This window comes from Lutra lutra, chromosome 15 (assembly GCF_902655055.1).
Source record: "Lutra lutra chromosome 15, mLutLut1.2, whole genome shotgun sequence".
Classification (NCBI taxonomy): domain Eukaryota; kingdom Metazoa; phylum Chordata; class Mammalia; order Carnivora; family Mustelidae; genus Lutra; species Lutra lutra.
In genome coordinates this window covers 16,938,735-16,956,170 of record NC_062292.1, presented here as the reverse complement: position 1 = coordinate 16,956,170, position 17,436 = coordinate 16,938,735, and the positions used below count along the sequence as shown (strand labels likewise).

The following is a 17,436-nucleotide window of genomic DNA, read 5'->3' as shown; positions in this document are numbered from 1 at the left end:
GATGCTCCTTGATTTTCTTTTCAAATGAGATATATAAAGATATGTTCTAGTCCGTTGTTGGTCATATGTTCTAAATCTGCACATTGGGATTACTGCTATAGCTTATGTAAAAAATGATCAGTATAAATTAATACCCTTCTTTCTGTCTTCATTTGCTTATCTAAAGTTACCCGACATATCATTCTTTGTATGACTCTCCTACTTTAGTCCTCACTTTATTAAAACAGCTTTCACTATTCATCAACTGAATATTACGTATTCACACACTTTTCAAAGTGTAGTTTTGAGGTACTGGTGACATTCTGACATAGTATGAATTATTAGTGACCCAATCTATATATCCCTCCTCATCACAGAATTTCAGAACTGGGAAAGATCAAGAGATTATCTGGTAGAAGAGAATATACTATAGTAAAGTTGCCTAAAGTTATGTAGCTAATTTAGTGAGACACCTGAGATCAAAATTCACTTACCAGGATTCCTAGTTCATTGTTAAATTTCTTTTATTATCTGAGTAATGATACTTTTGGTCTCTCTCTCTCCTTTTTTTTTTTTTTTTTTAAGATTTTATTTATTTATTTGACAGAGATCATAAGTAGGCAGAGAGGCAGGCAGAGAGAGAGGAAGGGAAGCAGCTCCCTGCTGAGCAGAGAGCCCGATGTGGGGCTCAATCCCAGGGCTCTGGGATCATGACCTGAGCCGAAGGCAGAGGCTTAACCCACTGAGCCACCCAGGTGCCCCACTTTAGGTCTCTTTTTAATTTAGGTTCTCTTATCCTTTTATTCACATATAAATAATTCCTAAGGAATTATCCATACATTTTCAGATTGGCACTTTACTTTAACAAAAATTGGCTGAAATAAATGAAAAGAGACACCTTCTTAACGTATCAAAGATTCAGGCACTTCCTTTCCTTTGTGCTTTCACAGCACTGCTGACTCAGTCAAGTGTTAATTTAGTCATTCCACAAATACTAAGTCTACTATATGCTAGGAACTATGCTGGGTAGTGAGGGATATGGATACCTAAGCAGTTAATTATAAAACAATGTGATAACTGCTATAACAGAAATTTGTAGAGGCTAAAATGGGATAGGACAAATGGCTAAATATGCTTAGAAAAAGAAAGGCTTTTTAGAGAATGTAATCCTTGAACTGACTTTTTAAGAGGAGGAACTGGAGAGGATGTGGAGAAAAAGGAACCCTCATGCACTGTTGGTGGGAATGTAATTGGTGTAGTCAACTGTGGAAAACAGTATGAAGGAAAAGAAATAGAAAGACCATATGATCCAGTAATTCCACTGGGTATTTACCCAAAGAAAATTAAAACAGTAATTCAAAAAGATATCTGTACTCCTTTGTTTTACTGTAGCATTATTTACAACAGCCAAGGTATGGAAGCAATCGAAGTGTCCACTGATAGACGAATGACTAAAGAAGATGTATACACACACACACACACACACACACACACACACACACACTGGACTATTACTCAGCTATAAAAAAGGATGAGATGCTGTCATTTGCGACAACATGGATGGACCTAGAAGGCACAATGCTAAGTGAAATAAATCAGAAGATAAAGACAAATACCATATGATTTCATTTATATGTGGAATCTAAAAAGCAAATTAAGAAACAAAAAGTAGAAACAGACCCACAAATAGAACAAACTGATGGTTGCCAGAGTGGTGGGGGGTAAAGAAATGGGCAAAATGGGTAAAGGGGAGTGGAAGGATACAGGCTTCCAATTATGAAGTCACTGGGATGAAAAGTACAGCACAGGGAATATATAGTCGATGGTACTGAAACAGTGCTGCATGATGACAGATGGTAGTTACACTCGTGAGTGCAACATAACACAGAGTGCTGAAGTACTATGCTGTACACCTGAAACTAATGTAACACTTGTGCCTCAACTATACTTCAATTAAAAATAAATAAAGAATTAAAATAAAAAAGAAGGAACAGGAGTTTGCAAAGCAGGCAAAGAATAGAGGGCATGTGAGACAGTGAATTGCATGTTCAAAATTAGGTCATAAATTATAGCAAGTTATTTATTCCTCTACTCTAGACTTTATCGCATTGTATTACAATATGCTGGCTTATCTGTTTTATATAGTTTATGGCCTCTTTGAGAACTACAACTTTGTTTTTATTTTCTATAGTGCCCAGCATATAATAAAAACCTGATATTTTTGCTGACTGAATGAATTCGTATTTTTTGGTGATTAGTTGCTTTTTCTCAATATATTAGGTTGGGATTAGGTATGCATCATAACAGGAGTAGGCTGGTGATATACAGGAGTTGTTGTTTTTAAAACAAATAATAAGCATGCTTTGTACGTACTTTTTGGGGGTATACAATCTCTTCCCGGAGAAAGGTGTTTTCTCCAGCATTCTTATCAAAGAGACCCCAGTCCATCTTCAGATCCCAGATGAGGGTATAGCAGGAACTGATGATACAAAACACAATCCAAAGGTAAAAGAATACCATGGTGTCTGAGTGACCTCGTTCTGAAGAAAGAAACGGGAAAGGTAAAAGAGAAAATTGAGATTTAAATAAAATTCCTCATTAAACAAAACTAATTTAAAAAACAGACTCTTTATACAGCTCCATAAAGGAAGTAAGATTTTAAACAAATTTCCCTAGTAGAAACACTGTCTAATAGAAGTTAAATAGTACCCTCTGATTCTCCGGAAATACAAAGTAATCACCAAACATTTACCAAATACTTAAAATTTGTACAAATGTGTATTTGGAGTTTTGGAGGTTCCATAAAAATGAATACATAAAAACCCAAATAACTGCAATGAAGTTTTGAGTATTACAAAAGATGTCATTTTAATCTTTGCCATCAGGTGGCAGATTAGGGTCAAAGATGAAAAAAAATTATGAAATACCACTAATAAGAAACGTGCTACATTTGCTTCAAGAAATTCTTGGATTGTTTTTACTTTAAAACACTTCCTTTATACTTAGATCTTGTCTATACTTATTGTGAAGGCAGTCAGATACTTTTAATTCCAGATAAAATGCCAGAAAGCAACAGAATGATTATCCTTAAGGACATATATGAAAGCAAATTTCTCTCAAATCACAAAGCAAAGCATGGTATTTTTGCTTTTTTTGTTTATAGATACAAATGCTGGGAACACTATAAAGAATACTAAATCAGAATAATAAAATAATTTGCATATGTAGTTATATAATTTAGTATTTTTTACTCTTAAGTCCTTCATATATTCTCTAGTGAAATTCTTCTTTGGTAAGCTTGAGTCATCATATTATTTGTGTTCCCTGTTATTGTGCAGGATATAGGTATTAATGTGGTCCTCAATTAACAAGAAAAAGGTTTGAAACATCTAATTAAAAAAAGTTTAAATTTTGGTTAGTTTCCCAAAGGCATTGAAAATAAAGGATGTATCACGCCTTATCCACAATCCTTCCTATTAAAATAAGTTAAAGTCCTTCCTATTAAAACAAGTGTTTATTAATCATTTTTAGGTATTAAAAGTGTTAAGTACTGTAGGATTCAAAGGCATTCTTTAGAAATTTATAATATAGTTAAGTGGAAATAGCCATTTGTTACTGATGATAAATTTGAGCTCAAAATGAAGTATAAACAAATCACTATGAGAACATCAAGAAGAATGGGAATGTTTCCAACAGTAGGAAATAAAAGGAAGTAGCATTTGAGTTATTTGTAGAAGGATGAATAAACAGTGTTGCAGAAGTCAGGCAGATGAGGCAAGGACATTCAAAGCTGAAGGAAGATAATGAAAAGGAAGGAGGTTGGGAAAGCACAAGGTGTGTCTGAGGATCTGCAAACAATCTAAATCTAGTGTGGGTGACATATGGAGATGTAAGAGAATGGGTGTGATTTAAAATGAGTCTGGAAAGGACATTTTGGGTCTGACTATGGAATGACCTCTTGGTACTCAGGATCCTATCTGTATTTTAGAAAAAATAATTAAGCTGGCAGGTTGCTTGCATCAGAATTACTTAGCTGATTTAAAAAAATATGGGTATGTTATAGTTCTAGTATTAATCAGTTCATACAAGCTCTTAAGAACTGTTATATTTTCAGAACTAAGCTGACGGTTAAACACAATTATTAAAAATTAAATTATATAAACTTACAATTAAACAAAGGTAATAAAAACTCAAAATTAATTATTTCCTAATTATTTTACTACATTTTGCTATTACCCTTTTAAGGTTATGTATGTTTTTTGTATCTGTATGATAGAACTATTATATAATGCTGTGCTACTATACATCTTTTCCCAACATTCAATATTATCTTAGTAACTTATACTGGCTATGGTAGAAGTATTTACACCATGTAAGTCAACAGACACTGCAAATCAGTATCTCCTAGCCCTACTCCTACCTAAGAGCTGGTTTGTTAAACATGTTAACAGCACATCACTGTTCAGCTTTTTCTGGAAAGTCAGCGGTTGGACATAGAAACCAATATTTTTTCAGTGGTCCACAAGTGATGTGATACTAGTGAACAGTCAAGTTTAGATATAAACACATTTTCAGGTTTGAACTATTTTCATAAAAACTCTTCTTCACCATAAGTAAATTGGGTTGAGTATTTATTTATACTGTAACACTGCACCACATAAATGATAAGTTCAAAAGTCCTAACAAAACAGTTACTATCTAGTTTAGTTGGATGTGTTCTGATGTTTACTTCATTCTGTAGATAGACACAGTCTGAGTAGTATTATTCAATAATTAGTATCATAATTGCATTAAAAAATCTTATAACTTATCTACTAAGGGTTGCAAAGAAAATTACCAAGCAAATGTAGCACCTTAATAAAATTGTGTTCTCATATTTTCAAAACAAGATCAACACAAAGAGGAAAAGAAAGTAACTTAACTGTAAATTATATTTGCAATTCTTTTTAAAAAAATTGAATGCTTACTATGAGCCAGGCACTTCATATATATTATCTCATATAGTTTTCACAACAACAAACCATTATTTTGTTTGCTAGTAAAAGTAACGAAATTAGACTAAAATAATAGATACATTCAGCAAAAGGTTAAAAAATGAGTATTTCTCAAGTAAGTAGAGGTAACATCAAGTGTTATTACTGAAAGCTGATTTTCTTTTCTAATTACTAAAGAAATCATCAAGTTCAAATTATTATTAAAAGGAGATTGTGGGGGGTGGAGTTCCAAAGAAAGAATTAACCAGGAAACAAAAATCAATATGCTTGTTTTCTTTAATGTGTTCTAGATTTTAATACAAGTCCTATTCTTAGAGTATAATTCTTAAGATGGTACAGTGAGTCAACTGTCTCCCTCCTGTCTAAGCTCATATTGTTTCCATGAAATTTCTATGAAACACATACAGGCCTTCACTGACTTCAAAAAGCAAGTATTTCAACAGAATATTTTGGAATAGTGCTTTATCTTACTTTTTCAAATAATGATTAGTGTATACCCAGTCTACACGTGTTACATTTTGGTCTCTTTTTAATTATTACTCTTACTTGATCTTTCCCATCTCCCAAATGAGGAGAGCTTCTCCCTGAAATCATCTGCCTTTATTGTTATTCAGGGGATGTACTGGAAAGATATTATCACTTTAGGCAAGCAATTACATCTAATTCTCTCTTGGCTACCTCTGGTAGCCCACTTTAGTGATGTTCAGAATCATAGAAAATCAAGTCATTGCTATTCTACCCTAAGCTTCTATTACACACCTGTCATGTTAGAAGCATAATTCATACAGGAAGTATTTATGGTAATGGTATCTACTGAATGTAAAACAAATAAAAATAAGCTTCTTCAAGTTTTGTACCCATGGTTACCATAGGAGGGATAAAGCAAAATAAAGTATTAGGAAAAGTGCTAAGAGAGAAACCAGAAAAATTACATATGAAGATCATCTATAACCACGTTTCGGGGAAGATATTTTTTAAAATGAAAATAGTGGCATTGTATAAAGAGAAAATGAATGGTTTCCTTATCAAACAAAACCTTTCTACTCTGATAACTCAGATAACTGTCTGATAACAGTTTACCAGTTTCTAATCTGAAATTAAATTAAAAAATAAAATATTATACATCCTCAGGTGATTATCATTATCATATTTATCCTAAGAGAGGCAAGAAAGACATTATTATTCCTATTTTATAGTTAAGAAAGCTTAAGTTCAGAGAGACAGTAAGTGGAAAGATAACTGGATTTGAAGTAGGAAGATCTGGGTCTGAATCTAGACTCTGCCTCTTTCCAACTTCGTGATTATAGAAAATTCATAATTTAAAATGATTGAGACAAAAATAGAAATCATTAGGCCTAAGGATAAATGAAGAAATTAGAAATGGGAATCTTTATCCAAGGAACTTTTTTGTACTAGACAGCTTTATTTTTCTATATCCGTCTCAATTCTAAAATGAAAAGACAGTCCATAAAACTATGAAGAAACATTAAAAAACATTTCTAAGGTATGTGAAAAACAGAATTTAAATACTACACATATATTACTTCATATGATATATAAAATTTATGTTTATAGAAAAAGAGGTACCTATGCCTGATGAAGGAAGTTAAGATTATTAAAGGGACTCACTTTTAACTTTAGGTATTTCTGTATTATTTGAATCTTATTTTTATAGTGATATATACACATCCATGTTTTACTTTTATAATTAAAAGGAAAAAGTAGGCTAAAGAAAATAGCTGCTATTAGGGTAGTGGTATTTTCCCAGGACCCTGTGATCATGACTTGAGCCAAAGGCAGACACTTAACTAACTGAGCCATCTAGGCAGCCCTGCTATATTGTTTTCATAATAAGAAAATACTATACAGGAATTCATTTATTCATGCAACAGATATTTACTGTCTATTATAAGCTGCATTGTTTCCATATGGCTATAATACTTAAGATTAACTCGAAAGAAAAATTTTATTTCTATATTCCACAAACATGGTGAATGCCTATTAGGTAACCGGCATATTTTAGAGAATGGGGATGGATATACTGAAGAAATACTAAGGGCTAAGGGTAAAAGAAGAGATATGAAGTAAACAAAAAGATAATGTATAAGTACAACCGTAGAACTGTGCATAACAGAGGGATCAATAAACCAGGCTTTCAGGAGGGATAACAGCCAGGAAAGGCTTCCTGAAGGAGGTACTACTTAGGCTGAGTCTTGAGCCACGTCAAACAGTGTAGAAGCCATCCATCCATCCAATGAATGAGTACCTACTATATGTCAGATGTTCTAGGTACTAAGCACAAGGTAGTAAATCTTATTTACTAATGAGCAACTTTCCTGTCCCTGTGAAGCTTACTTCACAGTAGGGGCAGACAATGACCAGATATACCAATAAACAAGGTAATTTTACACAGTGAAAAGTGACATGAAGAAAAAAGAACATGGTAATAGGGCTGAGACTGGTAGAATTCCTTTAGATAGTGTTCAGACAGAGAAGACTTGTAAGTTGATACCTGAGTGATGAGGAGGAGCCAGTCACAAGAAAAACTGGAGTAAGAGTTCCATTTGTGATTTTAATTATGGTTTCTAGTAACCATATTTTAAAAGTTAAATAGAGGGGCACCTGGATGGCTCAGTCAGTTAAGTGTCTGCTTTGGCTCACATCCTGGGATCAAGTCCTGAATAGGGATCCCTGCTCAGTGGAGAGTCTGCTTCTCTCTTTCCCTCTACCCTTCCCCTCTGCTCTTGTTCTCTCTCTTCCAAATAAATAAATAAAATCTTTAAAAGAAAAACGGTAAAGAGAAACATGTAAAATTATTTTTTTTTAAGAGTGAGAGAGAGCATACACGAGTGGTTGGTGGGGGCAGGAGAGGGAGAGAGAGAATCCTAAGCAGGCTCCACACCCAGCATAGGGCCCAATGTGGGGCTCAATCTCACGACCCCGATACCATGATCTGAGCTGAAATCGAGTCAGATGCTTAACCAACTGAGCCACCCAGAAGCCCCTAAAATTAATACTATATTTTATTTAACCTAATGTACCTAAAGTGTTATTTTAATAATATAAAATTATTGAGAGTTTTTACATTTTTTCTCATAAGTCTTCAAAATCCATTTTGTATTTTGCAGTACATCTCAGTTTTGCCTAGGCACATTCCAAGTGCTCAGTAGTTATATGTACCCAGTAGCTCCTAGTAACTATATTACTAAGTAGTGCAGTGCTCAGAGAGCAGATGAATTGGAACGGTAAAGACTGTAAGTGGTGTACTAATAAGGAGGTTGTTGTAGTAGCCTGGTGAGAAACGATGAGGACTAAAATTGAGTAGAAGTACAAGGTATAGGGAGGTCAGGTAAAAAAAGAAAAATAGGAACTACTACTGGCAGGAATTGGTGAATTTTGAGGTGAGATAAAGGGTAGAGTCAAGGACAACTCATAGTTTAACCTGGGTGAGTGACTGGGCAGCAAAGGGCCATGAACCAGTAAGATAGAAAACAACATGGACCCGAAGAAGGGTAAGGGGGAAAAAAAGAGTTAATTTTGAACATGCTGGCCTTAGGGTCCTATGAGACACTGAGATGGAAAATGCTCAGGAAACAAACAGAAACAGAAATAAGAACCTAAATACAGATTTGGGAGTCACATATATATAAGACAGTGGTTGAACCCATTTTGGAACCACCAAAATAATACAAGTACCTTCTATGAAAAGGGTAAGGCAATCAGAAATAGAAGTTGTCCATTTACACTGCATTTGACTAAATTTGGTTGTATTTATCCTGTTTCTTTACACCAAAGATCCAAAGAAATGAGAGCTCTTTCAAATATTACAGTTTCTCCTTATCTCTTTCAAAATATAAATTCTAATGTTTCTATATTTCAAAATATAGATTCTATATTTTATATTCTTTCAAAATATAATTTCTAATGTTTCTATATTTCAAGGTCTTAAAATATGTTTACATGATTATACAAAGTTATTGTGGCTGTAGGAATAGAGACAGTGAGAACAGGCAGACTACTGTTTTGAGATGTAAGAATGAGAAAAGAAAAGAGAGTATTCTAGATGGCTTAACAAAATAAGGGAAGTCTTTTTAGGGTCAGAGACTCTTGAGCATGTACACAGGCTGCAGGAAAGGAGCTAGTAATGATGAAGAGATTGAAGACTTGGAAAAGAAAAAGAATGACTGCTTGAGCGAGATCCTGAAAGAGAAAGAAAGAAATGAGGTCAGGGCCCTTAGGAGGGAAACACAGTTACCCAAGACTGGGAAAAAATATGTAGTGAGTGATGAGTTTGGATTAAGTAAGTACATCAGTAGAAGGCAGGTGAAGGGAAATGACTTCTGATAGGCTCAATTTTCTTGTTAGTAGAAGACATGGTGGTCTATAAAGGTAAAGAGTGTAAAAACTGAATTGAAGGCTTTAGAAAAGCAGTAAGAGTATCATGAACCCCCCCTCCTTTTTCCAAAGTTAACATTTCTGAGATAAATAAATTTAATAATAAAAGCAAAGAACAGGGGCACCTGGGTGGCTCAGTGGGTTAAAGCCTCTGCCTTCGGCTCAGGTCATGATTCCCAGGGTCCTGGGATGGAGCCCCGCATCGGGCTCTCTGCTCCACAGGGAGCCTGCTTCTCCCTCTCTCTCTGCCTGCCTCTCTGCCTACTTGTGATCTCTGTCTGTAAAATAAATAAATATCTTTAAAAAAAAAAGTTAAAAACAAAAAAAGCAAAGAACAAAACACCCATAAGTTTAAAAAAGGCAATCTCCCCCTTCCTATGGTTTTCTTTTCATAAAACATTTTGTTTGTACTTATATTTTCATTATTACGTACACATCTCTTTTCTCTTTCCTGTAAGACTATCCTATCCAGCATTTAAAAAGGAATTTTACTTTACACTGGAGTGAATTGTGTGTGTGCATGTACCAAATTGTCTTTTCCATTAAACTATAATGTCTTTTATGAAAGGTATCATGACAGCATTTTTCCAGGGCCTATGCATTATACTCTATGTGATAAGAACAATATCTGCTAAATTAAACGGAGGGCAATGCCTGTGTTATACTTTTTAATTTTCTACACAATACCTTACCTTCCAACAGATTTGGGGAAGGTAACATGATTTCTGGGCATACTTCATATACAGTGAATCCCTGAAAACTTGTAAGAAGCTGAATATGAGGGCACCTGGGTGGCTCAGTCCATTAAGCATCTGACTCAATTTCAGCTCAGGTCATGATCTCGGGGTTGTGGGATTAAGCCAGTATTGGGCTCTGTGCTGGGTGTGGAACCCGCTTAGGATTCTCTCTGTCCTTTTCCCTCTTCCCACCCCCAAAAAAGAAAAAAAAAAAAAAAGCTGACTATGAAAAAATTAAATAATAGACTTACATGTTTATGAGGAATTTGTTTTGTAAGAGCTAAAAATAAACTCCTTATATCTTCCTTGTCCTTTAGATACAATCTTTTTTTTTTCTTTAAGATTTATTTATTTATTTTGAGAAAGAGCGTGAGTAAGCAAGGAGATGGGTAGAGCTACAAGAAAACTCAGAAAAATAATTCAGTGATCTCAGGAATAAAATTAATGAACAGAAGGAGTATTTTACAGAAGAGACTGAAAGTCTAAAAAAAAGTACCAAACAAATTCTGGATCTGAAGAGTTCAATGAATGAAATGAACAATTCATTGGAAATAGAACAGATCATATGGGACAAGATAATTAGCAAGCTTGACAACAGAAATATAGAAATAATTCAGGTGGAAGAGGAAAGAAAAATTTTTTTAAAATGAGGAAACTGTAAGACAGTTACCTGAATCCATTGGAAAAGGTACCATTAGAAAAAAAAAAAAAAAGCTACTATTAGAATAATGGGAATCCCAGAAAGAGAAAAGAGGGAGAAGGGAACAGAGACTACATTTAAAAAATATTAGCTGTTAGTAATAAAAAAGCGACATAATATTTTTCATTTAAAGAATAAAGGAGAAAAATCTCAATACCAATGGACGCAAAAAAAGCAGTTGATAAAACTCAATGATAGTTTGTGATTAAAAAATCTCTTTTCAAAGGGAAGAATAGAAGGGAACATCATTATTCTGATGAGGGTACCAAAAAAATCTCCAGTAAATTTTATACTTACTGGTAAACTATTAAAGATTTTCCCCTTGAGATTTGTAAATGAAACAAGGATGCTAATAATTCTATTTTTTAAGCAACATTTTACTGGCAGTCATACTTGGTGCAATAAATAAGAAAAATAAAATATCTGAACAGAGGACATAAAATGGTCTTTGCTGGCAATGTGCTTGTGTATATAGAAAATATAAAATCTATACATTATCTATCAGAATTGATACATGAATTTATCAAGGTTACTGGATAGATCACTATCCAAAACCAATTTTACTTCTATATTCCAGCAATCAATTAATAAAATAAAATTTTAAAAAGATGAGAAAAATAAAAATAAAAACCAAAAAATAGTAGTTGTGAAACTCCCAAACCCAGAGAAGGAATTGGATATTCAGGTCCTTGAAGCTAATACAACATTTATCATCTCAACACTAAAAGACCCTTCTCCAAGACTATTACATTAAAACTGTCAAAAGTCTATGGACACTGGGGAAGAGATGTGCTATAGTGAGTGCTGTGAAGTGTGTAAACCTGGCGATTCACAGACCTGTACCCCTGGGGCTAATAATACATTATATGTTAATTAAAAAAAATTAAAAAAATAAACCAGTCAAAAGTCAATGATAAAGAATTTTGAAGATCGCCAGAGAGAAAAAGACAGTAGCTACAAAGTTATCTCCACTTATTTAACAGCAGAAACTATGGGCCAGGAGACCATGGAATGACATATTCAAAATAAATGAAATATAAAATTGCCATCCAGGAACACTACTCTGACAAAATTATCCTTCAGATATGAAGCAGAAATAAAGCCTCTCTTGGATAAATAAAAGCCGATGTTGTTCACCACTAGACCTGCCTTACAAGAAATTTTGAAAGGAACTCTTGAAGCTGAAACAAAAGTACACAAAATTAATTAAGATGACAGTCATACAATACTGTAGCTCTTTTTTTTTTTAACTTTTTTAAAAAAAGATTTTATTCATTTGACAGAAAGAGATCACAATTAGGCAGAGAAGCAGGCAGAGAGAGAGGAGGAAGCAGGCTCCCTGCTGAGTAGAGAGCCTGATGCGGGGCTCGACCCCAGGACCCTGGATCACGACCTGAGCCGAAGGTAGAGGCTTTAACCCACTGAGCCACCCAGGTGCCCCAACTGTTTTTTAGAACAGTACATTAAGCTCTTAACTATAGCACAAAAATTAAAAGAACATTAAAAATAACTATAGCCACTATAATTTGGTATCAAAATCACAGCATAAGAAGAGTTAACATGTGATATTAAAAATATCAAAGGGGAAGAGTAAAAGGATGAAAACTTTAAAGGTAAATGAAGATAAATTGCTATCCCCAGAGAAAGGATTATTTTATCTATGAGACGTTATATGCATACCTCAAAGCAAAATTTTAGAGCAGAAACAGGAAACAAACAAACAAAAGGAGTGGATTGGGTAAATCACCTTGGAAAACTAACTTATAAAGGTAGACACAAAGAGAGGGAAAAAGAAACAATGGAGAAACAAAATAACCAGAAGGCAGAGATAAAATGGCAGAGGAAATCCTGACACATTAAAGAAGAAATAGACAACATTACAATAATTGTTGCGGACTTCAATACACGGCTATCCCCAATGAACAAATTGGCTTAACTGGAATTAAACCACACTTTAGAAAAATGGACTTAATAGACATATACAGAACATGCAACCAAGAGCAAAATACATTATATAAATACATTCTTCTCAAGTACATATAGAACATGCCCCAGGACAAACCATGATAGGCAATAAAACAAATCATAGTAAAAAAAAATTTTTCCCCAAATTATATAAAATTTAAGAAGACTGAAATCATGCCAATTTTCTTCTCTGACCTCAATGGTATGAAACTAGAAATCAACAAGAGGTTAGTGAGAAGATCTGCAAGTATGTAGAAACTAAGTAACACACTTTAAACAACCATTGGGTCAAAAAACAAATCAAAAGGGAAATAAAAAATTATCTTAAAACAAATGAAAATGAAAACAACCTATCAAATATTGCAGGATAAAGCAAAAAGCAGTTTAGGGAGGAGAATTTATAATAATGCATAAATTAAGAAATTAGAAAGAACTCAAATAAACAATCTGAAAATAACACCTAAGGAACCAGAAAAAGAAGAGCAAATTAAGCCCAAAGTTAGTTCAAAGAAAGAGAATAGTAAGAGCAGAAATAAATGAAATAAAGACCAGAAAAATAATAGAAAGGATCAATAAAACTAAAACCTGTTTTTTTTAAATAAATAAAATCTATAAGGCTTTAGGTACACTAAGAAAAAAAGAGAAGACTTAGATAAATTAGAAATGAAAGAGGAGACATTACAACTGGTACTACAAAAAACAGAATCGTAAGAGACTACTACGAACAATTTTATGCCAATAAATTACATAACCCAGAAGAAATGGACATATGTCTAGAAACCTATAACTTGCCAAGACTGAATCAGGAAGAAATAGAACATCTGAATAGTAACAGGTAAACAGATTGAATGAGTAATCAAAAAATTCCCAACACAGACAACTAATTGTTGTCTGTGATAACAATTAGTGATAGTGATGTCTCCAGTGATAGTTTCACTGGAGAATTCTACCAAATATTCAAAGAAGAATTAACACGAATGCTCCTCAAACCTCCAATTTAGCCAGGAGGAGGAAATACTTCCACACTCATTCTATGAAGCCAGCATTACTCTGATACCAGAAACAGATAAGGGCACCACAAGAAAACTATAGACCAATGTTCTTGACGAATAATAGATATAAAAATCTTCAACAAAATATTAGCAAACTGAATTCACAAACACATTAAAAGGATTATATATCATGACTGAGTGGGATTTATCCCTGTGATGTAATAAGGATGGCTCAATATATACAAATCATTAATGTAATATATAAATCAATAAATGAAAGATAAAAATCACATGATCATCTCAATAGATGCAGAAAAAGCAAAATACAACATCTTTAATGACAAGAAACTCTTGTTTTAAAAAAAGATTTTATTTATTTATTTGTCAGAGAGAGAGGTGGGGAGCACACACAGCACGGGGAGAAGCAGGCAGAGGGAGAAGCAGACTCCCTGCTGAGCAAGGAGCCCAGTATGGGACTTGATCCCAGGACCCTGGGATCATGACCTGAGCTGAAGACAGACATTTAACTGACTGAGCCACCCAGGAGTCCCTTATGACAAAAACTCTTAACAGACTGGGTATGGCAGGTTACATACTTCAACGTGTAAGGGCCATATACAACAAACCTACAGCTATCAATGGAGAAAAACTGAAAGTGTGTCCCCTAAAATCGGGAACAAGGCAAAGATGCCCACTCAAACCACTTCTGTTCAATATAGTACTCTAAGTCTTAGCTAGAGCAATGAGATAAGACAAAGAAATAAAAGGCATCCAAATCAGAAAGGAAGAAGTCATTATTTGCTGACTGATATGTAGAAAATCCCAAAGAATCAGTCAAAAAAGTGTTGGAATTTATTATAAATTTCAGTAAAGTAGCGAGATACAAAATCAATATACAAAAATCAGTTGCATTCTTTTACACTAATGATAAAGAATGTGATATAAGGAAAACCAACCCATTTACAATAGAGTTAAAATAATAAAATACTGATAAATAAATTTAACCAATGAAGTGACAATAGACAATTACATCATGCTATAATTATGTAATGTGATAAATAATGCTACATCAACAATCATATGCCAACACATATCAAAGTATATACCTTAAACCTGCAAAATGTCATACATCAAATTTATTCCATAAAAAAAAAATCAAAGTAAAAAAAAAAAAAGACTGGTGAGGGACAGATATATAGATCAACAGAACAGAATAGAGAGCTCAGGAACAGACTCACAGAAATATGCCCAACTGATTTTTGACAAAGGCACACAAGCAATTTAATATAGGAAAGATATCCCTTTGAGCAAAAGGTGCTGGGGTAATTATGAAGAGACATTCATAGGCAAAAATATGAACCTCAATCTGTCACATACCTTATATAAAAATTTACTCAAAATGGATCATGAATTTGAATATAAGACATAAAACTCTTAGGAAAAGAAAAATACAGAAAACCTACAGGATTTAAGGCTGAGCAAAGAGTTCTTGGACTTAAAACTGAAGGCATGATCCATAAAAGGGAAAAACCAATAAACTTAACTTTAAATTTACAAGTTTAATTTTTAAATTTAATTTTACCTTAAAAACTTTTGATTTGTATAAATGAAAAGACTGCATAAATAAAAAGACAAGCTGCAGACTGGGAGAAAAATATCTGCAAATATTATCCAGTGACTTGTACTCAAAATATACAAAGAACGCTTGAAATTCAACAATTATAAAACAAATAACCCAATTAAAAAATGGTTGTGGGATCTGAACAGATACCTTACCAAAGAAGATACACAGATGGCAAATAAGTATCTGAAAAGATGCTCAACATCACACTGTCGTTAGAAAATTACGAAGTAGAACAGCAATGAGATACCGCTATGCACCTAATAAGAGTGGCTAACCACCCCCACAACTGACTACCAAATGTTGAGAACGATGTAGAACAACAAGAATTCTCATTCACTGCTGATAGGAATGTAATATGGTCCAGCCAGTTTGGGAGACAGTTTGGCAGTTTCTCACAAAGCTAAATATAGTCTTACCATAATTGTACTCCTACATCAAGATGAAAAGTTATGACCAAACAAAACCAGCATGCTTACAGAAGATTTATTCATAACTACGAAAAACTGGAAGCTACTAAGATTCTCCTCAGGAGGCAAATGGATGAACAAAAGTGGTACATTCATACAATGGAACACTATTTAGCAATTAAAAGAAATGTGCTATCAAAACATGAAAAGAAACCTAAAGAACCTTACAGGCCTATTGCTAAGTGAAAGGAATCAGTCTGAAAAGGGTACACATATACAAGAAACAGTGCAGAAGATCGTAGGTGATGGGAGGAAAAAGAGAATGGAAAGAAATCAGAGAAAGAGGCAAACCATGAGAGAGTCTTAACTATAGGAAACAAACTGAGGGTTGCTGGAAGGGAGGTAGATGGGGGAAGGGGTAACTGGGTGAAGGACATTAAGGAGAGCACGTGATGTGATGAGGGCTGGGTGTTATATGCAACTGGTGAATTACTGGACTCTACATTCTGGAAAAGGCACATCTATAGAAATAGTAAGATCAGTAGTTGCTCACAGGGAGTAAAGAGGAAAAAGAGGGACAAATAGGTGAAGCATAGGAAATGTTTAAGATAATGAAACTATCCCATATGAAACTGTTATGGTGGATATGTGGTATTATGCATTTGTCAAAACCCACAGAACTCTAAAACACAAACAAATGAATATTAATATAAGCTACAGACTATTGTCAATAATAATTTATCAATATTGGCTCATTAATTGTAACAAATATACCACACTAATGCAAGATGTTAATAAAAGGGGTAACTATGAGAGTGAGGTGGGATGGGTAGGGCAGTTATAGGGAACTCTAGGTACTATCTGCTCCATTACTCAACAAATCTAAAACTATACTAAAATCTCAAGTCCATTAATCACTAAAAATAAGAAAAAAGAAAAGCTGGAGACTGGGAGAAAATACTTATAAACATTATCCAACAAAGTGCTTGTATCTAAAATATATTTTAAAAAACAATAATTCAATAAAGAACCAGACAATACAACTCAAAAATGAGCCAAAGACATGAAAAGACATTTTACTGAAGAGGATATACAGAAGGCAAATAAGCACATGAAAAGATGTTCAACAGAATTAAAACCAGTTAGATATTCACTACATACGTATCAGAATGGCTAAAATTTTAAAAAGTGACATCATCAAAGGCTGGCCAGGAGAAACCAGACCACTCATACACTGCTGGTAAGAATGGAAAATGGTACAACCGCTGAAAATAGTTTGGCAGTTTTTATTAAAAAACTAAACATGCAGGGTGCCTGGGTGGCTCAGTGGGTTAAAGCCTCTGCTTTCAGCTTGGGTCATGATCCCAGGGTCCTGGGATCGAGCCCCGCATAGGGCTCTCTGCTTGGCAGGAAGCCTCTTTCTCCTCTTCCTCCTCTTTCTCTGCCTGCCTCTCTGCCTACTTGTGATCTCTGTCAAATTAAAAAAAAAAAAAAATTCTTAAAAAAACCCCCACAAAAAACCAAAAAACAAAAAAACTAAACATGCAGCTACCACACCAACCAGCAATTGCACTCTTGGGGATTTATGGCAGAGCTATGATAATTTATATCCATCAAAAATCTGTATATGAGGGGCGTCTGGG

The 17,436-nt window shown here is 34.1% G+C and overlaps 1 protein-coding gene across 1 annotated transcript in view; it reads right to left on the bottom strand.

The window, feature by feature from the left end:
* XPR1 (xenotropic and polytropic retrovirus receptor 1) overlaps positions 1 to 17,436 on the bottom strand; it is a 221,149-nt gene that overhangs the window by 12,975 nt on the left and 190,738 nt on the right. Inside the window, exon 12 of the mRNA XM_047704526.1 lies at positions 2,353 to 2,519. Coding sequence (XP_047560482.1) covers positions 2,353 to 2,519 — 167 coding nt within the window. The remainder of the gene's footprint in view (positions 1 to 2,352; positions 2,520 to 17,436) is intronic.